Below are 24,541 nucleotides of genomic sequence, written 5' to 3'. Positions count from 1 at the left end.
TGATTGTAATTCATCTTGTAAATTATTTGCGATCATAGTGAAATTATTTGTTCTCGGTGCCGGTGGACGTAGCTATCACATTGATAGTGAACCACGTTAAATCTCTTGTGTTATTTTCTTATTGTTTGCATTGAATTTCTTATTGTTTCATTATTGTTTATCGACCTTGCTTCCGCTGTCGCACAACATATAATAATACCAATTTTTAATTAACCAAAAAATAAAATCAACCATTACACCTACTTCAATTACTACCATCACGGTGACCCACCCACTACAGGCCACCATCACCTTCATCGACATCCACTACCTTGCGCGCCTCACCCACCCCCTCCTATTCCCCTCCCTTGGATGGATTGGCCCTCAATTCCTAAGCCACCCAACTACCAACCACCATCCCAGAACGGTCCACCCACAAAACCAGATCGAGCCACCCATTTTCCTTTTTCAGACGAATGTCTCCTTTCCGTCTCCTAGACGCCAACCACTAGATGGAAGACCTTAAGGGAAGCTACCAGTCCTCCCTCCAATTAGCACAACATCCCTATCCACAATCTTATGCGAAAAGACCACCATTAGAAGTTGGACCACCATTTCTGTGATTTTCTAGGTGGAAATGGGTTAGGGAAGAGATAAATGGTTGCGCAGGGGTTAGGCTGGAGGAGTCGCCGGTGCTAAGGTGGTGATAGTGTTGGTAGTGAAGGTTCACTAGGGTGGAGGGTGGGGATCGGTGGTGCACAGCTACGTTGGAGGAGTTGAGATTTTTTTAATTTAAATTTAATTTTTTTTGAAATCACCTGTTATACAGGTAATCGGTAAAATTGAATCTCGTGAGAAAACATGTTTCAAAGGTCGTATTATTCATGATTAATCAATAGTTTATATTATTGTAGAAAAAAAGTTAAAAGGGTGTATTATTTACGGTAATTTTTCCTTGAATTTTTTATATATTGCAATTTAATGATGCATAATTTTTACATTAGTGGGTTGTGACGTGAGAATCGGATTTTATATCAGACTATTATTTGTTAAGTATTATTTTTAAAAAAATTCCTAGCCTCAAGGTTAAATTCTCTTTTTCTAACCACGACCAATGAATACAATTAGAAAACATAAAGTATGTTATAAACTTGTTCACAATTTGTTGATAGGAATTTTTTTGGTTTTAGTAGTTGGTATAGTGCGTGCTTATTTTGCTAGCAGTTTAGTAATTGTTAATGATTTAATAATATAAAATATTTTTTTTAAATATCTATATTTGGTAAAGAAATGGTCAAAAAGTTGAAAATAGCGTTAAGTGATACATATAACAATTTTCAAAACCTTAATAGTGTTTCAAAATTAAAATAGTTAGTATTTATAAAATAATTTAATTTAATGGCTTGGTGAACCTATTGCTCAAGCAATACTCTTATAGGAATATATTTGTCTTCATTGATGAGAAACACACCAATTATTTCTTCACAAATTATCATTTAAGAAAGTTTCTACCGTGGAACGATTTTAAATTATGCTAAATATGCAAACTATATTAATTTTTTTAAAAAATCATACTTAAAATACTCACTTTAGTATTTAATATTTAACACGTCGTTTTGAATGTTAAAATTGACACTTTAGATGTACAAACGTTTAATTTGATTGTTTAAAAAAACTACTTTAGATGTAAATAATAATCACTTTAAGTGGTTTTATAGGCTTTAGGATCTGCTTAAAAACCAACAGTGAATATATAAACTACAAAGTGATAATTTAGCAAGGAAAAAACAAGGTTGTGGCAATTTATAATCCAGAATATAACTATTTTACATAAAATGAAGGTTTACATAACAATTGTTGAGAATGTGACCTTATAAAACCAAAGTGGTTATTTTAACTACAAAAATAAATTGTTAGGCTGACATCGTCATTTGGGGGCGATTCAAGTACCCGTGCGACTGCGACTCGAAGGTCGAAGCTCTACAATTCTTATGTAGACACCAGAACTCAGAAACGCCCAGAAGAGGCTCGAAATCAGCCGAGAACAGAGAGGACAGAATCTGATTTTTAAGAACTAAAAGTGAACTTTTCTCTTAAACTTTGAAGATGAATCAAAATCACAAAAAGTACAAAAATAAAATACTAAACCACATAAATTAGAACTCAAAGAGAACTCAAATGAACCCAACTTCAATACTTAAACTAATTACCTAAATAATGCTAGAATCAATTACCCATTTGAAACACAATACCCAAATATTAATCAATTAATACCGACAAGAAACTTCAATTGAATCCTTCTTTAATATCCCAATTAACAGCTATAACTTGAATCAGTCAACTCCTTAATCTTGATTTCAATAACCCAAATTGATAAATAAGAACCATAATTTCAAAATTATAATGAAGATATATAAAATCCCCAATTCTACTTTATGATGAACCCTAGCTTTGCTTCATTTTTCAATAACCTACTTGAAATCCTTGACTTAACTTTGATTGATGAATACTTAATTCACAAATCCTAACTCTAAACTTGATCAATCATACTTAAAATACTCACTTTAGTATTTAATATTTAACACGTCGTTTTGAATGTTAAAATTGACACTTTAGATGTACAAACACTTAATTTGATTGTTTAAAAAAACTACTTTAGAAGTAAATAATAATCACTTTAAGTGGTTTTATAGGCTTTAGGATCTGCTTAAAAACCAACAGTGAATATATAAACTACAAAGTGATAATTTAGCAAGGAAAAAACAAGGTTGTGGCAATTTATAATCCAAAATATAACTATTTTACATAATATGAAGGTTTACATAACAATTGTTGAGAATGTGACCTTATAAAACCAAAGTGGTTATTTTAACTACAAAAATAAATTGTTAGGCTGACATCTTCATTTTACAATAGAGAATGTTTGATGTTCACTGATAGTTGATTGAAGTGATTATTATAACCATTTAATTTTATCAGTTGTATGACCAATAGATTTTAAACATGTAGGTAAAAGAATCTTGTTCAAATTAAGTTGATTTATAATACTAACATGTTTTAAAGTGTTAATTTATTTATCAACACGAAGGGTGTTTCACAAGTGAGTTTTTACTTTTTTGTTGATTTATTTGATCGACTGGAAGTTTAAGTCAGCTAGAAAAATCAGTTATTTATGAAAAAATTATGACTATTTATTCTTAGAAAAATAATTCAACAAGACAAAAAGTCAAGAAAAAAACTACACAAACTAAATTTTGACTTTAAAATTAATTTTTTATTAATCAAAAAGACCAAATAAATTTTATAACTCTAACCTATTTGACCTATTAACATGAAAAATAAATCAACAAAAATTAAATTAATAAGCCATCTACTACCCAACACACCGAAACTAGATAATTTGACCGTTTAATTATTTATTTGTTTAAATCATTTATTTGTTTCAAAATAAATAACGGTTAGTCTCTTGAGAGACCGTCTATTTGAGAAACGTATCTCAAACCCAACTCATTAAAGATTAATGTCTACTTACCGTATTCTTAATACCTTTTTACATTATTCTTAATGCTTACTTACCGTATCCTTAATGTCTACTTTCAATATATTAAATGTTTTCTTACCTTATTCTTAAAATAAACTTACAATATTTTAATAACTATATAATTGGGCAGATCCACTTAAAGTTGTTCTCCAACAATTTGTGAATAAACTAAAATAAATTTCTTCCTTCGCATTTATTTACGCACCTTTCTATGAACACAGTAACCGTTTTCATTTGCTCTATCGGTAATCTTCACTCCATCAATTGATCATCTTCCCCGCAAGACTCAGTGGCCTACTCGAGAAACAATGATGGAATTCTGGGGTAAATTTATTTATTTTTCTCTTATTTTTTCACCTGCATGTTTTCATTTGAATTCCACATTTATTTTCTTGCATTTGATTGGATTTTTTAGAGCTGACACAGATTAATTTTCCGATTATATGTCCATTTTCTTAGATGTCTACTTTTATAAATATATTTGTTTGATCAGGGTTCGTTCTTCGATTTTTCCTGTTGCTGAATTTAATTTTGTGCATAATCTAATCTCGCATTTTGTTGATTATCTGCGTTTATTTATTATTGAAATGAGGGAAAAATGCTTGCTCCGAGCCTCCATGGGTGAAAATTTGAATTGGAAATAAAAATATGGGGTTTTGGTGAACTTAATTATCGGACTGTGGGCTTTTGAGGTTGTTAATTGGAATGCCGATCTAATCCAAGAGTGTGGAGTAAATACTCACCAATTCATGCTTTGTGGAGCATTACTAAGAGATATATAGTTGAGTATGCATATGTCGTTAGGAGTTGCGATTTGCAACAACGTGGGTGATGTGAATGGTAGCTGTGAAACTCTCTAGGTTGCTTTTGCTACATTATCCTGCTTCTTTGGTAGAGTTTCATGTCTGTTATTGTGTTAAGTTATGCACTTAGGAGTTTGCTGTTTTAACTGTGTTTCCTTCAATAAGAAAAGTTTTCCAATGCTTAAGAAAATAAAAATGTTTTTGAGAAGCTTTTGGTTCAGTAATCTATAAGCATTTTACTAGTTAAGAATATAGGACTGTAGTCCTATCGACAAACAGTAATTATCCTAGAAACCTAGACTTCTTTTATTCCTTGGCTCCTGATACTAGTGTCTGTTGTAAATCGCATAGATGAGAGTTAGGATGAACAAAAGTTGCATATGTCTGGCTAAGTTGATGTGAGTGAAAAATAGTGCAATGACGTATTCTTTGAGGGAGTTTGTTTGTTGTCAAATTATTTATGATCGTTGCCAAGAAGTTGTACTATGACGCTACTCCCTTATGTTTATTGTGCTTGTAAGTCACTTCTTTATTGTTCCATGTATAGGTGCTGAGATAAAGAATGGAGGGTCTTTAAAGGTGCAACCTGGTGAAGGGAAGGTTTTGCACCTCTCCCAGGTAAAATAGATTCTTGATGAGTTTAATTTATTTCCTTTCTATTATATATCTTTTCATGATATCTTGTTTGACCTTTTGTCAGGCCTGTCTTGGGGAGATTAAGAAGGACAAAGGAAATGAATTTGTCCGTGTTTATGTTCAGATAAATGGTCAGAAATTCGTTATAGGGATGCTTTCTCTTGAAAGATTGCCTCATTTAAATCTCGATCTCGTATTTGAAGATGAATTTGAATTGTCTCATGATCTGAAGCAAGGAAGTGTACACTTTGCTGGATATAAAGCTGATGATCCAGTGTCATATCCTTTTGCTGTTTTACAGTTCAGCATCAGACTCCTTTTTCATTTCTTTCCCATGAATCTTTCTATTTTAATTCTTATGAGTTCTGATACCTGTGATGAAATAGCCGTCAATTACTAGTCTTGTTTTCTTTTTCCTTGACCTTCTCTGTCATTTACGGCTGTTGATGAGGATGAAACAGGTAAGCATTTCCTTGTAGTATGATTTTTTATGCTTTTTATTCATTTTTGTCTTACGTTTTTTTTTTCAGATGACGATGAGGAGCTTGTACCAATTGATAGCTTGAACAGTGGTAATATAGGAAAATTAGTTTTAAAAGTTTCAACTTTACCTGATTGTCAGCTCGTCTAAAAAGAAAAATCCCCCTTTCATCTGTTGATTGTAGTTTTAATGTTAGATGGTATCCATTTGAAAATGAAACAATAGGAGGGATTTTTCTTAGTTAGGTGAAAGTTCTGATATTTTTTAGAAGATTAGTTAAAGGTGGAAACTTCTAAAATATATTTTAAGTTCACCCATTATATTTTATAATCGGATTCTTCTGAATCTCTCAGGGAAGCCTGAAGACAAAGATGTAAAGCCTTCTAGTTCCGTGGCCAATTCTGTAGTGAGACCCGAAAAGGCTGAAAGCAAGTCGAAGGTGAAGATCGTGGAACCTGGAAAAGATGCCAAGAAGAACTTAGAGGACGATGAATCCGAGGATGATGAAGATGACAATGAGGACGATGATGACGATGATGAGGATGGAGAGGTAATCGTTTTCTTTTTTTTTTTTTTGAATTATTTTGCAAGTTCTCATATATTTTGTTACGTTAATGGGCAACTGATCAACTTTAGTTTGCAAGTCCAGGATGATGATTGATACTCAAAAAAATTTAAAAGGTTTTTGGACCTTAAGCCTGCACCAAAACATAATTTAAATAGAGTAATACAAACACCGTGTTGTTACTCTTTAATGTTTGTTTCGCGAAAATTGTATGTTATACCCCCTCCTATTCTAATCAAATGTCCCATTTGTTTTTTGGCACTATTAACCAATCACTCTTAGTTTGTATTTTATTCTCAATCTTTAAGTTAAAATGTAGTCAATTGAGATTTTGTTTGATTCGTCTCAATGTAAATATTATTAATATAAACTTATTACAATTGTTAACCAAGCACAATTAGAGATATGTAGGATTGAAATAGCAGTAGCAAGTATGCATAACCAAATGGGACATTTGATTAAAATAGTCCTCTACAGTTCTATGGCAGTAGCCAACTTTTTAAGGTATTCTTTGTAAAGTATCTTATTCTTGTTTTTATTCTGCTAATGCATTTATCAAATATTAATAATAAATGATGCATATTATTCACGAAGAGCAGCAATCAATTTGAAGAGCTTTTATTAAGATAATGACCATTTGGCCAATGCAAAAGTTTAAGTGTCGATTTTATTGGATGATCTCTTTTATTGTAGGGCATGGAGATTCATGATGCTGGAAGTGAAGATGAAGATGAAGATGAAGATGAAGATGAAGATGAAGATGAAGATGAAGATGACGAGGAAGAGGACAGTGGTGAGGAGACACCAACAAAGGTAATGCTGCTCTTTGCTGAATGTTTTAATAGAAATATATTGTTATGAAGTTTTTGGAATGTGATTCTTATTGGATGCCCTGTTTCAGGTGGTACGAGTCAAAAAGAGACCTGTAGGATCTACATCAAAGACCCCTGTTCCTGAAAAGAAGGCAAAGTTTTCTACTCCTCAAGAGAAAGCTGGTATGTATGTGTGTCTGATAATCATATTCTACGGCTATGCCGATCTTTAAAAATTGGGGCGAAGAGGGGCGGGTGGTGGTGGTGGTGGTGGTGGTGAAAAGCAACTTAGTGCATATATTCTGTCTTTACTTGATTTTAGTGTTGAGATTTCCCTATTTGTTTTATTGAGTCTATTGTGCTCTATTGTATCATAATGTTTCCTACTTTCCTTTTTATATTTGAGTATTCAACTACTGCATAGGCTTACTAAGTATAGCTGCTGAAAAAAATAGTTGATTGATCTTATTGACATGACATGGTTTGGATTGAGTTCACAATTTTATTTTATTGAAATATAGGATAAATTTGGTGTAAGTGAAAGAACCTAGAAATCCATATTGATAACTTTAATACACAATCTTAATTTATATGCAATGTTGGCTTTACGTAACGATAGATGAGTTGATTTTTAAGATCTACACAACATTTCATTTCTCAAATGTCCATAAGTGCCTAGGCAGGGTTTGGAGGATTACATGTATGTACGTCACCTAACCCACATAATAGGTTGTTGCCGATTGACCATTATTGAAAACAGAAGCCGCAACTCCACATAAATAAGAAGCACAACTTTAGATCTAGAGTTGAGTTAAATCTCTTGATCAGTTAAATGCAGATGAAATCTACCGGTTAAGCGAGTCGAATTATTTTCTTTGCTGGATTCGTTCATTGGTTTTCTCTTTGATGTTTCACAACTTCTAATTGAATAGATATTGGTGGAGCTTTGGTTTGGAAGCATCAATTTGTTAACTTAGCGTAACCATTTTTGGTTCCGTTGAGTCATCTTTGTACTACTTTTGTAGATAGGGAAGAGAATGGTGAGACATCCTATTCTTTCACTTGTTTTAAAATGTTGGTGAAGTATTATTAATGAAAGTGGTTTTTCTTATAAGTTCAAAACTGAATTTTAATGAACAAAATTGATTTTGGAATTTTTCTGTTTTTATAAATGTATTATCTCACTCGAATGTCGCAACGAAACCTCGTGAAGGCTTTTTCCCCTTTATCCTAATATTGAGAACCCAATGGAACTTCAATTAGGTGTTTGTTAGGTTTTGTCTTTCGATTGAGTGGTCATCATTGATTTCAGTTTTCATTTCAATTGTAGATGGTGTTGTGGGTTTCCAAGTTGTTGAGGCAGTGACATCGGTGGATGTTGATGGCAATGGCATGGTATGTGGTATGTAGTGGGACAACTGTAGGTTTGTAGCCTACGATTGTGAGTACGAGGTCACGAGGGTGTGAGTTTGTTTAATTGAGAGATGTAAATAGTGGCCTATGGTGCTAGGATTATGGATCATTGTGAGGTTGGCGGCAAGGGTTGTGCAATGTTGGTCAACTGTGGTCAACACTTGGCCAATGTGTAGAATGGTTTATGGGAATTTTCAAGTCCCAGCTCACTAAAGGAAATGGGGTTATGAATTGCCTTTCTCTCATCTACTTCTTCCTTTCCATACGCTCCCAAGTTCCTTCGTATGAGCCATGATCTTTGGAACAACAAAGTGACCTTCTAATATCTCTTCTTAAGTTATCCAAATTCCAAACCATTTGACCCTCTTTAACATATTTTTTGAAATAAAGAATTAATTTTAGAAATTGAATGACATCCTTGCTTAGGCGGAAGCCACTTAGTGGAATTGGGTAATGGAATATTGTTGTTGATTCTATTGATTTAATTTTTCCTTTTTCACACATCGCAATTTCAGGTAGGTTTCTTCATTTTTTCTTTTTCGTTTCCCTTTTTCTGTATGGCATAGATGTAGTCCACAGAATATATCGAGTTGCCATGTTTTAAAACTTTGAGCTTTGAGGAGTTGGGCTCTTGGATATGTATGTCTTCATTCTAGACATTTGTACTCAAATCCAGGTGACATAGAATATTCGATAAACTTGTCAGTCATGTATTCTAACGCATTAGAGTATTTGTGTGGACTGTGGTAAGTCGGGCATTTCATGTGAAAGCTCTTACAGCTCGTGGAGTAGGAGCTCTTTTCTGGAATCAATGCATGATTCCACCTGAATTGTAGTTTTGCTAACTTATACTGTGTGCATAACAGAGGGTAAGAAGGTTAGCGGTCATGTTGCAACGCCACATCCCGCAAAACATGCTGGAAAAACACCTGCTAATGCTGACAAGACTAACAAGCAGACTCCCTCGAAAGCATTCACTTGCTCTTCTTGCAACAAGTGGGGATTGTTTACTCTTTTCGTTTACTTGTCAATGAATACGTGATACTTCCCTGAAGTTGATCGACTTGATGCTAACATGACAAGATTTTTGTGTCAGGTCCTTTGGCTCTGAACAAGCTGTGCAGTCTCACTCGAAGGCTAAGCATGGTGGCTGATGAGCTTGTGCATTCGTGACGCCTAAAGTTTTCTTTTATGGATCTATGCACGTGTATTGTGATGCTCTGATTCTTGTTGAGTGTGTTACCGGGGTTAGATTTAGCTCTTAGCTTGTAGAAATGCTGTAGACATCACTGTCAAATGCTATCTTTTGATCCATATTGATGTGTTATTGTTATTGTTATTGAACTTGCTAGTTTCTTGAAGAATAGGCTCATGTTGTCCAACTTAACATTATCATTTGTAAGATGTGTTTTGGTGTGGTTTTATTTTGTTTGAGTCAAAGTTTCAGAATGTTGAGCATAGCAGAGACAGGCATGCGTTTTTTTATATTACAGGATAGGCTGAGGGTAGGGAAGGGCTATGTGAAAATCTAACTCATGATCTTATCGGGAGAAAGTGATACTTGCTCTAACTGAGATAAGATCTAATTCTCAGCCTTTTGCGTTTATAATTGGTTTTGCTGAGGTGATCTCACGATTTATTGCCTCAAGTAGTAAGCAACATTGATAGAGTAGGCTAAAGGTATGAAAGGGCTAGTTTCGATAAGCAAGTACATGCTTTTGCCATTCTTAAACGACATCTTTACGGTTCTTTTTGCACTTATACGTTGAGATAAATACAATCTTGATTACATTTATTTTGCATATTTTTTTTCATGCAATTGTAGGTCTTTTTATTAAATATAATATAATATAATATATTGATAAAAACAAATGATGAAAAAGTTGGATTTGTGTGGTTTTATAAACTGATAAAATATTGATGAAAATACAAAATAACTAAAAAGGAATGTACTTAGATTGATTTCTTTTCTATAAAAGGGAAGTGAAATTTATATAATAGCTCAGATAAGAGAGTGAAACATAATAGTGGGATAAAGGGAGTGGGTATAAATTTTAAGTAGGGACAACTCAAATTGTTTAAAAAGTTAGGTTATCACTCTAAACATTTAGACTAGCGATTGAAATTTTAATAAATTACATCAGTATTGTTGTTTTTGCATAAAAAGGGAACATTGATTTCACAACTTTCTAATATGAAATTAATTTTTTTTATCAACTAAGTCAATTAATTTTAGGGTCATTGAAATTTTAGTGATATTTAGAGTTTATATGATTAAAGATTATTTCATGAAAACGAAAAATGAGAATACCAAAAAAAAAAAGAAATTCTTATTAAGCGTAAGAGTTTAGTAACCATGCTATCTTTAGTAATTGCAACATGAAGTATGTCAATTGATAACTCATGATTAACCAAATAGTATACTCTTCTATTCTACTCACTTTATATTATTTAGGTGAAAAAACTTACATTATTTAAAAAATTATGAAAACTGAAGAAGATAGAAAAGTTATTCACTTTCTACGAAATTAAGTAAGAGAAGTAATATCCTATTAATTACTCTCTTCTTAATTTAAATAATCAATGCATAATTTTAATTCTAATTTCTTTAATCATCTATACTTAAAAATTTTAAAAAATTATATATTAATTAAATATATATTAAAACGAATAAATCAATACTAATGACGATAGCCTAGGCGTAAGAATACTTTCTTTTTCCTTTATTTTTTTTCTCCAGCTCTTAACATTTCTCCAGGGTTTTCGTTAATTCTTCATCAATTTGGTGGATGAACCCTAATCTCGAATCTCAACTGTAAACAACAACCGGTGATTTCGTAGTTTGATTATTTAAATCGACATGGGTTCCGGTGAGGATAATTTCTCGATTTTGATTTCTTGCTGTTCAAGTGATATTTTCTTTTGTTTTAACTCATTGATTTATTGAGTTGCAGATGCTGATATGGAAGATTACGGATTTGAGTACTCGGACGACGATGGAGATGAGCAGGATGTGGACATTGAGAATCAGTATTATAATTCTAAAGGTTGCTTATATCTAGTCGATTCTTGAATCTTTTTTGATATTTTAATTTTTTTATTCAGTTATTGATTGGTGCAGCGGAACTTGGATTAGATAATTGTGGCTTGAATCTTTTCTTGATATTATTCTAAATTTTATGTTTTTTTCTTGATATTCTTTATGCATTTGAAGGGGAGTTAAGAACTGGGATTCTTTGGAGGAGAAAATATGTCTGGCAACCTTTTTGATACCCAGAAAGGGGGAAGAGGGTTAACCTTCCTAGTTCCTACTCCCTTTATGCTTGTCCAAGTATTTTGTTCTTGTTGATTTGCCAGAGATGAGTTTCTCACTGTAGTTTAGTCCCTTGGTAACTTGTAGGAAGTATATTCTGTCTCATTGTTGTGAAATCAATCAAGGGACTAAGAAAAAGAATATTTGATGAACATAGAAGTATTTGAATAAATAACTCAACAGGGCTTACAACATCATCAAGCAACAATTTGACTTGAGCAAAAATTGCAAACCAAAGTAAATAGACAAATTCACTCAAACACTGCGTCTTCCTCATTAAATTCAAACAGATGGTGTTTGCTTGTACTATGGGTTACAAACTACTACACTCAATTTTGAAATAGTGCTTGGATTACCTTGAGAAGTTGAGATGACTCATGTGGAGATTTGCATTACTAGAGCTTTGGTTCTTATGCAGGATAATTTGTGTTGTTTCCCAGTATACAAATGAGTGTCATGTTAAGAGTGGATAATAATGCTACATAAAAAGGAATTTAGCTACTTAAGGCTCAATTCCTCCCTTATATTCTGATGAGGGATATTTGTGTACATAGGGTATGAAGTCGTTAGGCAACTATCTCATATGTGGTTAGAGGATGCACACAATATGTAGGATTATGTATGAATATTTGTCACTTAAGAAAGTACGAAGGTTGGGTGATAGTTAGCATGAGAAGATGCATAATCAGAGACTAATTAGGTTATGTAACTATGAATCTTCTACAAGGTAAAGAATAGAATTTGTCGATGATTTATATTGATCCGAATAAAGCGTATGACAAAGTATTAAGGGGCGTACTTTGATGAATTTTCGTGAACAAAGATGTGGCATATAAGTATTTAAGTATAGTCCATGAACGTATGAGGGAGTGCAAGCATTGTTAGGGCATGTGTGGGAACAATTGAAGATGTCTATTTACAATTGAGCCATTTTTTGTTGCTTAATAAGTAAAAATAAGACAGATTATATGGAATATTATTTTGACACTAAGGATTATGGTAAAGGTGTTGTTAAGTTAGAAATGAATAAGCTCATTTTAAATGAGTGTTTCTAGTAATTAATCTTTAATATCTGCTAGAATGAAGATAGCTCAAATGGAGAGTTGTAATCAGAATATGTGTGCCACTAAGATTATAGGATATATTCTACCAAGCTTCCATAGATCAACACTACTATACAAGGCTTGGTCTTGAGAAATGATTATTGCCGGAAGATAGGGATAGCTAAGATGCGTATTTGAATATGTGGACAATAATTTAAAAGATAGAATTTAATAAAGCATAAGAAAGGATCTAGGATTCAAATCATGTTTAAAAATGACTGAAAAATAAATGATTGCTATTTTAAGGTGCTTAGAAGAGGAAGAGGTAGCCCAAAGGCTCAAATATTACCTAGAATAACAAAAATGAATGGTGACATGGATTTTTGATTTGGATGAACAATAGATATATATATGATTGTATGTTATTGCTGAAATGAATTTTCTTTTGTAGCAAAGTATTAGATGGGGCTCAATAAAATATGATTATTTAAGCAGTGAGTTTGAGTTTTTTTTTGTGGTTCATGTAGTGCAGCCTAGGATTAAGACTTTGACATTATTGTTGTTTTTTCCATATATGAAGTTTGTCTCAATTGAAGTAGCTAGTATGATTGGAAATATTTGATTGTGTAATAGTGATATTGAGTGAGAGCTTTGAGATTTTTCTTCATCAATTATGGCTCATTTATGTGCATCTTGAAGAACCTTGAATATAGCTAAACCTTATGAATTAGTTGGAGATGAAAGAACATATTTAGTACTATTATATTTCTTCCTGTAACCACTTATGTGATTAACGTTTTGAGTATTGGTACTCATTTCCTTTTGCTTCTTCCTTGCTCTTGTATTGGGTTAAAGTTTGCACATGTATATTTTTTTCTATTGATGCAATAAATTAATAAGACATGGCCGCCTAAATCTATATTAGTCTCGGGCACGATATATGAAGTCCACATGTTTAAAGCTGCCAGTTCCAGGTGTCCTGCAGTTTTTCTTCTATTGTCTAATTACAACAGACTCAATGTAGATAGTTGTGTATAATTTGTGAATGTATATTGCGCATCCCACTCTTTCCATTTTTCAACCATTTCAGTTTCAATTGAGGTGAGTTGCTGATTATTTAACTATCTGTTGTCCAGTCATCTTATCCGTATGCTTGAAGACGATTAAGAATGTGGTGATATTTTTCTAGCTATGCCGTTGATATGTCGGAATATATTCGTCAGTAAATTTAACTGTATTGCCAATAAAAGAGATCTTTAATGTTTCTGGAACGTTTTTTGTCGTCTGATTTTCATTTCTTCTTCCAGGATTGGTTGAAACTGACCCTGAAGGTGCTCTTGCTGGTTTTTCTGAGGTTGTTGGCATGGAATCAGAAAAGGCAGAATGGTGAGCTACACACTTTCGGTTTATAGGAGACAAGCTTCTGTATAGTTTGCACAGGTCCTGCTTTTGAAAAAGTAAAAATACTTCATGCGACTTTTATTGTATACTGTGTGTCTTGATGGCCAAAACTTTAGAGAGATGCATATGAGATGCTGTGAAGGTACATTATTGAGAACCACGAGTTCCCATTTTCTTCGTAGGGTGAACGCACGTATGTGGAATCTAAATGGGCTATTCTGGACTTATTTTTAGTTAACTTCTTGGATATAGATTAATAATTAGATAGCCTGAAATCTCACTTTTTAGGCTGATACAGGCTTGTTCATTTGTGGTAACTTGCATGCATATCAGTTTTCCACATTAAATGACTTGTGACTCTCCTAACGGATACACGGAGGCCCTCAATATATATGATGTTATTTCTGACATTTGATCCATTTTTTTAGGGGGTTCAAGGCTTTAAAGCAAACAGTGAAGCTTTATTATCGGCTGGGGAAGTATAAAGAGATGATGGAAGCATATAGGGAAATGTTGACTTACATTAAATCAGCCGTGACAAGGAATTATAGTGAGAAATGTATAAACAACATTATGGATTTTGTTTCCGGTTCAGCTGGCCACAATTTTGATCTCCTCCAAGAGTTCTACCAAACGACGCTTAAAGCTCTTGAAGAGGCTAAAAACGAGGTTTGAAGTTATTTCATTATTAGTCTAGCTTTTTAGGCATTTGTCTGGTGGGGAATGTCATTGTCTTGTGCATTGTTTTTTCTTGCAGAGACTATGGTTTAAAACAAATCTGAAGCTTTGCAAGATCTGGTTTGACATTGGTGAATATGGGCGAATGAACAAGGTTTCTTGAATCAATTTACATTCTTTTGGGAAATTCTCGCAAATGAGGTTTTTGATTTTACCTTTTTATATGAATTTGACAGATATTGAAGGAACTTCATAAATCATGCCAAAAGGAAGATGGTACAGATGATCAGAAGAAAGGAACACAATTGTTGGAAGTGTATGCAATTGAGATTCAGATGTACACTGAAACAAAGAACAACAAGAAACTTAAGGTGATGATTTATCCCGTAGGACTTTTATGACTTTGTTTTGTATCATCCTTGTATGACTTCAATTAGGTCAGTTTTTGTGGTGCGATGTCTGTTAAGTGTTGATAAAAGTTGGTTTTATTACTTCATTATTTGACAGAAAAGCCTTTAAATGGTACAAGCCTGATGCTTTTTGTAAATTCCATCGCTCATAAATCTCATTGTAATCAGGGCCTGAAAATGAGGAGTTTGAAAGGGAGAGTGAACTGGCTTGATCACTTCCTTTGTGAAATATTTACTGTTTGAAGTTGTAATATTTCATATGGATTATCTTCTCTACATGTGATTGTTCCTGGTTTTATTTAGGTTTGTTATCAATATATTCTTAACTTTATAGTGTGATACTAAGTTGGTTGAATTCATAATTTGTACAGTTTGCTTTATGCATTCAATCAATAAGTTAACTCAATTCTTACTTTGCAATCTGAAAATACACAGTATCAAAAGTGTCTTATCACTCCCCAGTATCAGAACTGTCATGTCACTTAACAACACAAACAGTATATATTTATAAAACGTGTGATATGACTATTTTAGCTGATCATCGTTGTCATTTGTCACCGTTTATCTATTGCATATACAATCCACATTTTATGATGTGAGCGCTTTGTCTGCCCATGTTTGCTCATGCTACATTTTTCTTTGTGTTTGGTTTATAAACTCCTAATTGATATAAAGAGATCTTCAGTAAGTTACCCTTTTTTGTTATGAATTTTGTTCTTATTGATGTGTGCTCTTCTGTATTATAATTCTTGGTATTTGAATGCATCTATGTTTTAATATTCATTGTGGATTAAATTGCAGCAACTATACCAGAAGGCACTCACTGTGAAGTCAGCAATACCACATCCAAGAATAATGGGAATAATTCATGAATGTGGTGGGAAAATGCATATGGCTGAGCGTCAGTGGGCAGAAGCAGCCACTGACTTTTTTGAAGCATTCAAGAATTATGATGAGGCTGGAAACCAAAGGCGTATCCAATGTTTGAAGTACGTAACGATGCATTTTATCTTTCATTCATTGATTTTAGATGTGAAAATTTTAGTTGCATTGTTTTGCAGACTAAAATAAGCCTATTGATTACGTTACTGTTTGTGCCAAGATTAGCTTTGACATGGTGATCAGACTTGAGGATCTCTTGACAAATAACAATATCCTTCTGTACTGAGTCATTGCATCATTAGTGGATTCTAAACCCTGGTTTTGATCCATTTCTGTGCAACATAAGTTTTTGACTCTCATATCTGTCTTGAATTTGTACGGAATATTTTTCCTGTCTAAAACATTTCTTTCCATTTCAAATGTTAAAAATTTTGAGGAATTTATAGTAACTCGTATATTTCTAGGAAACTGAAGCAGAGAAAAGCATTACTTTTGTCCTAGGCGTCTAGCTTTCAGCCTTTAGATTAGGTCTATTTGTTGTTAAACTCCCAGGTTAGGGATTTATAATATTATTAGTTATACATGAGACCTTGTCGCAAGTACAATCATGTTGGGTCTGATAAGTGGTTATTTATTAACATGATTTGTGCCCGTTATCTCACAATCACGTTTTTCGTTGCTAGCAGATACTTGGTTCTTGCAAACATGTTAATGGAATCTGAGGTGAATCCATTTGATGGACAAGAGGCAAAGCCGTATGCTTTTGAACTCTATCTTTTACCATTAAAGCTATGACCTTGTGAGCTGCATGATCAACATTTGTTTTTTTTGTCGCAGTTACAAAAACGATCCTGAAATTTTGGCAATGACCAATTTAATAGCAGCTTATCAGCGCAATGAGATTCTTGAGTTTGAGAAAATTTTGAAGGTTTGGATAAATTCCTATTATCTTTCCGAAATAAGCAGGTTTCTCTTGTATGATGCTCTACGAAATAATTGATGAATGTTGCAGAGTAACAGGAGAACAATCATGGATGATCCTTTCATTAGGAATTACATTGAAGATCTATTGAAAAATATAAGGACACAAGTTTTACTGAAGCTAATCAAGCCTTACACAAGAATCAGGATACCTTTTATTTCTAAGGTATACCAAGCATTTCCTCAACTTAGCTCATCTATGTGGTGTTACACTTCATCTCTGTTGTTTCCTTCCTCTTGTTTATGATTTTACCTTGGTGGTGTATTTGTGTATTGAATCTGCCTTAGCTTTTCAAAGGGTGGCAGAGTATTGGTGTTGGGGGGGGGGGCATGAAGTTCTTTAGTTTGGTCTATTGTCGGTCAAGCACCACTAAGTGATTCGCCTCCTCAAATTTGAACAAATAGAGAGATCTTTATCATTCTCATAAACATGCAACATTTGGAAGTGATTTCATATGGTTGGAACTGTGAAGGTATGGAACCTTGACTATTGTCGACGTCCTTGGGAGGAGAATGTCCCATGTCTAAATTTGTTGGACATGCTTCTCAGGCAGTACCATGCTATTTTACTTCCATTACTATCTTTTGAAACAAATTTTCAAGTCTGGCGATTGTTCACTTCCTTTTTTGGCCTTCTGATTCAAATCACTGGCCATTATCTATCCCACCTTTCTTTCCTTTTCTTTTTAGTTTTTGAATTCGGGAGTTCCTTTCTGAAGTGGGACCAGAAAGAGGTCAAGGAGGATAGCAGTTATGCTATTGTTGGAAGTTAAGAGGCATCTAGTGGCTCAGATATGCGAGGATATGATGGTAGTTATATTGGGAAGATGTTAGTGGTGTTGGAGATTGATGAAATTTTGTCAGCTTATGGATGTGTGTTTGGGAATATTGGGCAACGGAAGGGTATTATTCAGTCAATCCGTTTAATTTTCTTGATTCCTGCATGTATAATGTTGCCTTTCATCCTTCTCTTTTATATGTAGAGAGCTAATTTCTAAATCTGATATTCCTCAGGAGCTTAATGTTCCAGAAGCAGACGTTGAGCAGCTGTTAGTGTCGCTAATTTTGGACAACCGAGTTCAAGGCCACATCGACCAAGTGAATAGACTGTTGGAGCGCAGTGACAGGTAAACAGCAGTGCTCCTTGTTGAGATGCATTATTACATTCCCGATCCTTATTGCAAACTGAACTATCATGAATTCGTACACATTACAGGTCTAAGGGAATGAAGAAGTATACAGCTATCGACAAGTGGAACACACAGCTGAAGTCTTTATATCAAACAGTTAACAACAGAGTTGGTTGATATTTGTTCTTCCAAACTAAATGGGTGATTTTCGTCTCATCTAATTTTGTGGTATCTCCATTTTTCTAGAATGGGGACATAGTCGGACAAATGGGTCTCGAGATGGATTAGTCGCGGCAACGGCAGTGTTCTGCCAATAATTCTCTTTTCTGCCCCTTTTTTTGGTCCTTCAAGCTGTAAATTGGAGCTTTTTAGTAGCTTAAAACATTTTATACATTGTCTGGATCTTCTTGATGTTGATTTTGTCGAAATTACAGTCCACTTAGCCTTTTGTTTTGTTGTTGCAAATTCTTGAATACGTGTTTGTTGGAGAGTGAATGTGCCTCGAGGGCGGATATAGATGATAGGGTGTGTCATGTTGCATGATATGGAAGATGCATTACCAAGATTCCAGAATCCTCCGTTGATCTAACATTCATTAGTTCCGGATCAATCTCACATTAAAAGATTAAATGTAAAAATTTTGATAGGACATGTATTTGTTCTTGATTGCTATTGTGCACATCTGAGTCTTGATAATGAAACGAATTTGGGCAATAATATTTGTGAGATGGATCCCTCAATTTATAAACATCTAGGGAAGTTTGAACCTATTTATGAACAATTGTAGTTTAAAATATGAATAATAATCTTAGTTGTGAATTAGATTCTATTTTACCAAGTAAGGTCTTGAGTTCAATTTTGGATGTGTCCATCTTCTTTCCTTATATATTCCACCTTTCATTCATAAATATTATTAAGTTCAATCAAGAAAAAAAATGTCACTAAAACAAAGAGAGTATGTTTTGGGTAAATGATTAATAAAACAAATAATGTCATTCGAATCATCGATTTAGTTAAAACAGATAAAAACCATGTTTAATAAATATACCGAAAATAGAAAAATTTAAGTGTTTCAGAGTAACAATCTAATGCCAAGGAGAGGTGGAAATGGAAGGGAAAATTGTGTAATTTCCTTGCTTTAATTCAGAAGAGATTATTTTATTAAATTGTTAAGGAATTTCTCTTTCCAATTCTTTCTTCCACTTCTCTCTTTTCCCTTGATTGGTATATAAATAAGAAATACAATCCCTTCATTTCTTCCTATCCAAACATAGTGTAAGTCACCCATCAAAAAAAAAAAGGAAAAAGTGCAAGTCAATTTGCTATTTATCATAAGTTCGAGTCTAATTCAGAAAAAGTATGTAAATGCTTTCACTCAAACAAATACTTTTCCAAATTTCTAGTAATCAGTTCTAGCAAGTCTTTGAGCAAACATAAATGTCAAAATAGTCCATCAATAGACCAAAAAACCATAAACCATAAACCATAAACCATAAACCATAAACTTTTTGACATAGAAAATATGGATATTGGCACACAAGAATCAGCACAGGAGCAAAAATTCTTCAACTTCCATTGATTTTTGAACGATCCTGCAAGAAAGTGTACTCTGATAACAGCCAACCTGTATAGAAATTTCACAATGAGATGTTATGAAAGCGACTCTGATACTCTCTCGCAGGGAAAAACTTGAACCTGCACACCTTGAGAAACTACGTAAGGAACTATCGGACAAACAAAACGATAATCCTACAAACAGCAAGAAAAACCTGCTCAACTTAGAAACACAATGACAACAAGGTCTAAGACAAAGAGAACAGATCAATTCGCTAGGTTATTTCTAGAATGCCTACAAGGCAACAACTTCTTATTTTCCGATCCCCCCAAAATAAGTCATGAAAAAACAGCAAAAGGCAGTACGTTGATGATGAAGAAAACTAAAATACAGCTAATATCATTGACGCAAAAAGACTAATGACAAGTATAAAAAATCCGCTTAAACAGTAGTCATCAGATAACCAAACTGTAATGCCCTGAATAAATGCATTGATTGACATTGACAAGAGCGCGGCTACAGCCTACAGGTTGACTGCATATGCTATAAAAGTTTATGAGATCAAACAGTGGGTTGTGAAATGAAGTGATGTGCCATGCCTGGGCCAGAAGATTGTCCATCCCACCTGGCGGGCAGGCACGGCAAACGGCTAGCTCTAACTACTCACAAAAATTCTAGAAGAGAGCGGGAAAGACAGGGGAACATGTGATGCACAGGTTTGACTCAAAACTCAGTTGAAGAATGGATGGTAGTCCTGCTTTTTGTTTGTTTTCAAATACATCTTTCCTCTACTATTTCAAAAGTTCAAAAAAAGATTTTACTTTCAATATCATTAGGCAGTGAACCTGTACTCCACCTGCACAGTGGAAAACGGGTGGTAAGATACAGTTTTGATGGGGCTGTGTTGAAGAGGGTGAAATAAATTTTCTCTAGTCCTTTGAAAAAAGAGATACTTTTATCATTCGAATCAGGGAAGATTACATACTGAAAGTAATGGTTTACGACGCGTCTGCCGGTTCACTTCGCCCATCTATTGGTTAGGATGACCATAATAATTCTCTTCATCCACTACAGATCCATTTCTAGGGTTGTCATCAGCATCATGACTAACATCATTATTTCCAGTTTCTCCCTGTTCTCTTTCCCTGTTCCACTGCTCAATTTTTGCTCTTCTCTCCTCACTGTTTTCCCGCACAGGACTCCTATCCCTCCTACCTGCAGGACTTCTACTTCGGCCTCTACGTCCTGGGCTCCGGCTTCTACCCCTCCTTTCCCTATCACCATATCGCCGACTTCTATCATCATCTCTCCCGCCACCATATCCACGACCACTGCGGGGTCGGTCTCCATGCCCATATTGTCTGTGAGGACTTGCACTTCTGCTACGGCTGCGCCTCCTCCTGTATCTTCCAAACAACTGTCGTCTGAGCTCCCTAAAATAGACATAAACAAGAAAGACAAGAAACATATTACAATGGATCTAACAACACAACATAATAAGCAGAAACGGTCATAAGAAGATAGCTTACCTGCTAATTTTTTTCAAATGCATAAAATTGCAGTAGCCTCCACGATTGCACACATTTTCCTCATACTGCCTACATGTTGCTTCTCTAAAATCCGTTACAGGAGAAAAATCGACAATGATTGGACGGCCTACAACATCAGATATACAGTGCTGTCAGAGTTTATTGTTCAATAAATATCGGATATGCTAAATAACCATGTCAAGTGTCGAAATACTATACATATAGACTTGAAGCAATACAATCCAATTAATACTCCACGCTACTCTAGGCTCTTCTCAAGCAAAATGAATCAAAACTACTAAACTACTTTTTTTGTGATTGGCCATACAATACTTCAAACCACAATCCCTTGTTCCATCGGCATAAAGCAATATCATACCTAGCAAAAATTTAGTGAAAACACCTATTCTAACCGATGCACGATCCATGATATTTAGAATTATCATATATAGCAGCCCGTCTTGTATGGACTGTCTCACAGTAGACGACTTCAAAACAAAGAAACCCATAAGCTAAAAGTTTCTATTATTGGACTGTTTAACCCGCGTAGTGAGATTCTCATTTCTCATACAAGAATTTGTGATAAAGTTATTGGTTGCTAAAGTATACAAAAATATAAAAGGATTGGTTATGGTGATAAACCAGCATAAAATCTTCCAGTCAAGTTTTTGAAAGCCTCAGCAGCGTGTTCTTCCTCTCTAAACTGCACATAAACATTGCCAACCTGTACATCCAATGGATAACCAAGATTAGAGCTCTCTTAGAAACGAAACAACATAGAGCTACCACAGTGTAACGGAAAAAAGTACCATGTGATCAGCCAAGTTGTCACAGATGTTGAGACTCTCAATCTCCCCATACTTGCTCAGTTCCTCAAATAAATCCTCATAGAAATCCTGCATACAAATACATATCAAACAATCAATCCTCTCATCCTGTAAAAACAATCCACAAATTGAAAAAGCAGCAATTAGCAAAATTCATTCTAACCCAAAAAACGCCCAAATTGAATCCCAAGATAACCAGAGAAGTCTCAAATTTGGAATTGAACCCTAATTAACAATAAAACAGCCTCTTTAAATTGAAAGCCCTAAACATCACATCACATATAGAGTAACTAAATAAATCCTGAGATAATTGAACCCAAAAAAAAAAAAAATAACAAATTGGATCTCAAGATACTGGAGAAGTCTTATAAAAATGAAATGAACCCAATTTCACAATAAATCAACATCTATAAAGGAAAACCCTAAATATCACACCACATATAACAAACTAAATCCACGAAAAATTAAACCCTAAATGACAACAAAACAAGATTTTAAATTAAAATACCCTAAGTATCACATCACATATATCTAATTAAATCCGAAAATCCAATAAACACTAAAAAAATAAAAGGAACCTCAAAGTGTTGTTGCGTTTTGCGAGGATCAGAAGGAGGCTGGACTTGCGGATCAACAGAAACAGCAGGAGCAATCATATCAGGGCGTTGATACATATTAGCGAGTACCAACGTAGGACTGATGCTGGGTTTAGTATGAAGCCTAGAACAACGATCGCCATGCCTGCAAGCTCCGATCTTAAAATAGAAAGGGCAATTAACTCTATCCTTCTCTGTTCCGAATATGGACGCCAAATGACCTGCTCCTGCTGTCTCGTTCTCCCTTTCTCTCTTTCTCTTATCCGCCATTGATATTGAAATTCCTAGGTCAATATTCAGTATCTGCAGACTGTAAGAACATACACCTTCGGCTTTCAATACCTAACTTTTATTCTATTGCTAACCTAGGTTTGATTTTTGGGTCGAGTTATTATCGTGACTCGTGAGACATTTTTTTTTTCTTAATCTCTCTTTAAAATTTTTTTTTTTAGAAAAAAAACTGTTGTTTTCTTCAAAAAGAAACTGCTCCTTTCTTCTCACGCGGGTGTATTATATTCGGAAATATGAAAAGTCGAATTATTAACTATCTCTTTTTCACATTAACTTATCCCTTGAAAATGAATAAATAAGTTTTTCATACTCCAATGGAAGATTTAGTGTTTGAATTTGATTGTGGGGTTTTTTCAAATAAAGCTTTATCAATGATGTAAAACAATGATGTTGAAGAAGATAATAAATCAGTTGTCCCATTTCTATTTTTGTCGATCTTTTTTTACCTAAATATCCTTAGTTCACACAAGTAATTACGAATATACCCCCATATACCTTACTTACCCAACTACCCTTCACTGCTTACCCAACTACCCTTCACTACTTACCCTTCACTATTTACCCTTTACTACTTATCCTTTTTAATGAACCCCACACTATCCTTAATAACCGTGCCCAAGCAAATGGGACATCTAAATTGGTTCTGAGGGAGTATTATTTGGGAAAGATAATAACAACTATTGTGATTCTTCTGATTTTTTTTTTAAAAAAAAAATTAAGGTTCATCAATAGTGGAAAATAGTGATGTTGAAAAAGACAACTGTGGTTAATTTTTGAAGGATTGTAATAAAAGCATTTGTGGTTATATATATATTCATATTTGGGGATATAACCAAAATATAAGTGGTATTATAATTGTGAACATTTGACATAGGTTGATGTAATTGGGAGTAAACATTGCATAGTAATAAAATATTTGGAGTTATAACATAATATATTTGTCGTTATAACATAATATATTTAGGGTTATAACATAGTATATTCGAGGTTATAATAACTTATATTTATGATTATATAACATAATATGATCGGTATTATAATTGTGAACATTTGGCATAGGTTGATGTAGTTGAGAGTATAACATAATATAGTTGGGAGTATAACATTTTTTGATGGGTGTTATAACATAGTTTAATTGGGATTACAACATAGTTTATTAAGGGTTATAACATAGTTTAATTGTGATTATAACATTGTTTAGTTGGGGTTATAACATTATTTAGTTGAGATTATTACATTACTTTATAAATCCAAAATATTATAAACTATGCACAATTATAAACACAAATATAATCTATTATAAACCCATATATACCGTATTATAAATCCAGATACACACTATTATACTTCCAACATAATCCCAAATATGAATACATAACAATACTACAAATACCACAATTATAAACCCAAATACACAATATTATAAATCCAAATACATAATATTATAATTCTAGCTACTATAAGCCCTTTGTTTGGGTACTTAATCAGCCACCTTTGATTGTTGAGGCTTTGAGGGTTGTCATTTGATCCTTAGAAGGAATCTTTATGATCTTTTTTGTGAATACAGAAGTCAGGACAGCACCATCACTTATTTTTCCCAAATTTTAAACCCTAAAATCAAGAACAAGTAAAATCAAAAAACAAACAAATTTAAAATTTTAAAATATTAAACTAC

General features: G+C 33.7%; 3 protein-coding genes across 5 annotated transcripts; 2 read left to right on the top strand and 1 right to left on the bottom strand.

Annotated features, from left to right (window-relative positions):
- The first annotated feature begins 3,679 nt into the window (after positions 1-3,679).
- Positions 3,680-9,670, top strand: LOC130827286 (histone deacetylase HDT1-like). The gene is made up of 10 exons (XM_057692954.1): positions 3,680-3,844; positions 4,871-4,941; positions 5,024-5,238; positions 5,398-5,420; positions 5,490-5,531; positions 5,794-5,990; positions 6,699-6,818; positions 6,907-7,000; positions 9,097-9,226; positions 9,327-9,670. The coding sequence occupies exons 1-10, from the start codon at positions 3,829-3,831 to the stop codon at positions 9,382-9,384; spliced, it is 966 nt and encodes a 321-aa protein (XP_057548937.1). The 5' UTR covers positions 3,680-3,828; the 3' UTR covers positions 9,385-9,670.
- Positions 9,671-10,924: 1,254 nt separating this feature from the next.
- Positions 10,925-18,516, top strand: LOC130826740 (COP9 signalosome complex subunit 2). The gene is made up of 12 exons (XM_057692305.1): positions 10,925-11,100; positions 11,185-11,277; positions 13,894-13,972; positions 14,416-14,656; positions 14,745-14,819; positions 14,902-15,036; positions 15,877-16,064; positions 16,644-16,712; positions 16,795-16,885; positions 16,970-17,104; positions 17,953-18,065; positions 18,155-18,516. Exons 1-12 carry the CDS (start codon positions 11,091-11,093, stop codon positions 18,243-18,245), a joined length of 1,320 nt encoding a protein of 439 aa, XP_057548288.1. The 5' UTR covers positions 10,925-11,090; the 3' UTR covers positions 18,246-18,516.
- Positions 18,517-19,360: 844 nt separating this feature from the next.
- On the bottom strand, positions 19,361-23,060 carry LOC130826742 (splicing factor U2af small subunit B-like). 3 transcript variants are annotated; one of them, XM_057692308.1, is made up of 6 exons: positions 22,558-23,060; positions 21,962-22,048; positions 21,795-21,876; positions 21,153-21,279; positions 20,609-21,056; positions 19,361-20,479 (listed from the first exon to the last, which is right to left on the bottom strand). In XM_057692308.1, exons 1-5 carry the CDS (start codon positions 22,843-22,845, stop codon positions 20,654-20,656), a joined length of 987 nt encoding a protein of 328 aa, XP_057548291.1. In that variant the 5' UTR covers positions 22,846-23,060; the 3' UTR covers positions 19,361-20,479; positions 20,609-20,653. The 3 variants fall into 3 exon arrangements, with proteins under 3 accessions (XP_057548291.1, XP_057548290.1, XP_057548289.1); XM_057692307.1 differs by having other exon boundaries at positions 19,361-19,692; XM_057692306.1 differs by having other exon boundaries at positions 19,361-21,056; positions 22,558-23,040.
- Positions 23,061-24,541: the final 1,481 nt, after the last annotated feature.

Source organism: Amaranthus tricolor, chromosome 11 (genome assembly GCF_026212465.1).
Source record: "Amaranthus tricolor cultivar Red isolate AtriRed21 chromosome 11, ASM2621246v1, whole genome shotgun sequence".
Taxonomy (NCBI): domain Eukaryota; kingdom Viridiplantae; phylum Streptophyta; class Magnoliopsida; order Caryophyllales; family Amaranthaceae; genus Amaranthus; species Amaranthus tricolor.
This window is presented reverse-complemented; position numbering and strand designations above follow the sequence as displayed.

What these genes read in the sequence shown, in the direction of transcription:
- LOC130827286 (XM_057692954.1), top strand. An exon ending in AGGTTTTGCACCTCTCCCAG is followed by an intron (nt 4,942 to 5,023) that starts GTAAAATAGATT and finishes ACCTTTTGTCAG; the next exon opens with GCCTGTCTTGGGGAGATTAA. An exon ending in ACTTGCTCTTCTTGCAACAA is followed by an intron (nt 9,227 to 9,326) that starts GTGGGGATTGTT and finishes TTTTTGTGTCAG; the next exon opens with GTCCTTTGGCTCTGAACAAG.
- LOC130826740 (XM_057692305.1), top strand. An exon ending in AGAACAACAAGAAACTTAAG is followed by an intron (nt 15,037 to 15,876) that starts GTGATGATTTAT and finishes ATTAAATTGCAG; the next exon opens with CAACTATACCAGAAGGCACT. An exon ending in CTGTTGGAGCGCAGTGACAG is followed by an intron (nt 18,066 to 18,154) that starts GTAAACAGCAGT and finishes TACACATTACAG; the next exon opens with GTCTAAGGGAATGAAGAAGT.
- LOC130826742 (XM_057692308.1), bottom strand. Translation starts at nt 22,845, where the DNA reads ATGGCGGATAAGAGAAAGAGAGAAAGGGAGAACGAGACAGCAGGAGCA. An exon ending in ACAACTTGGCTGATCACATG is followed by an intron (nt 21,877 to 21,961) that starts GTACTTTTTTCC and finishes TTGGATGTACAG; the next exon opens with GTTGGCAATGTTTATGTGCA. An exon ending in GACTGGAAGATTTTATGCTG is followed by an intron (nt 21,280 to 21,794) that starts GTTTATCACCAT and finishes CTGATGTTGTAG; the next exon opens with GCCGTCCAATCATTGTCGAT.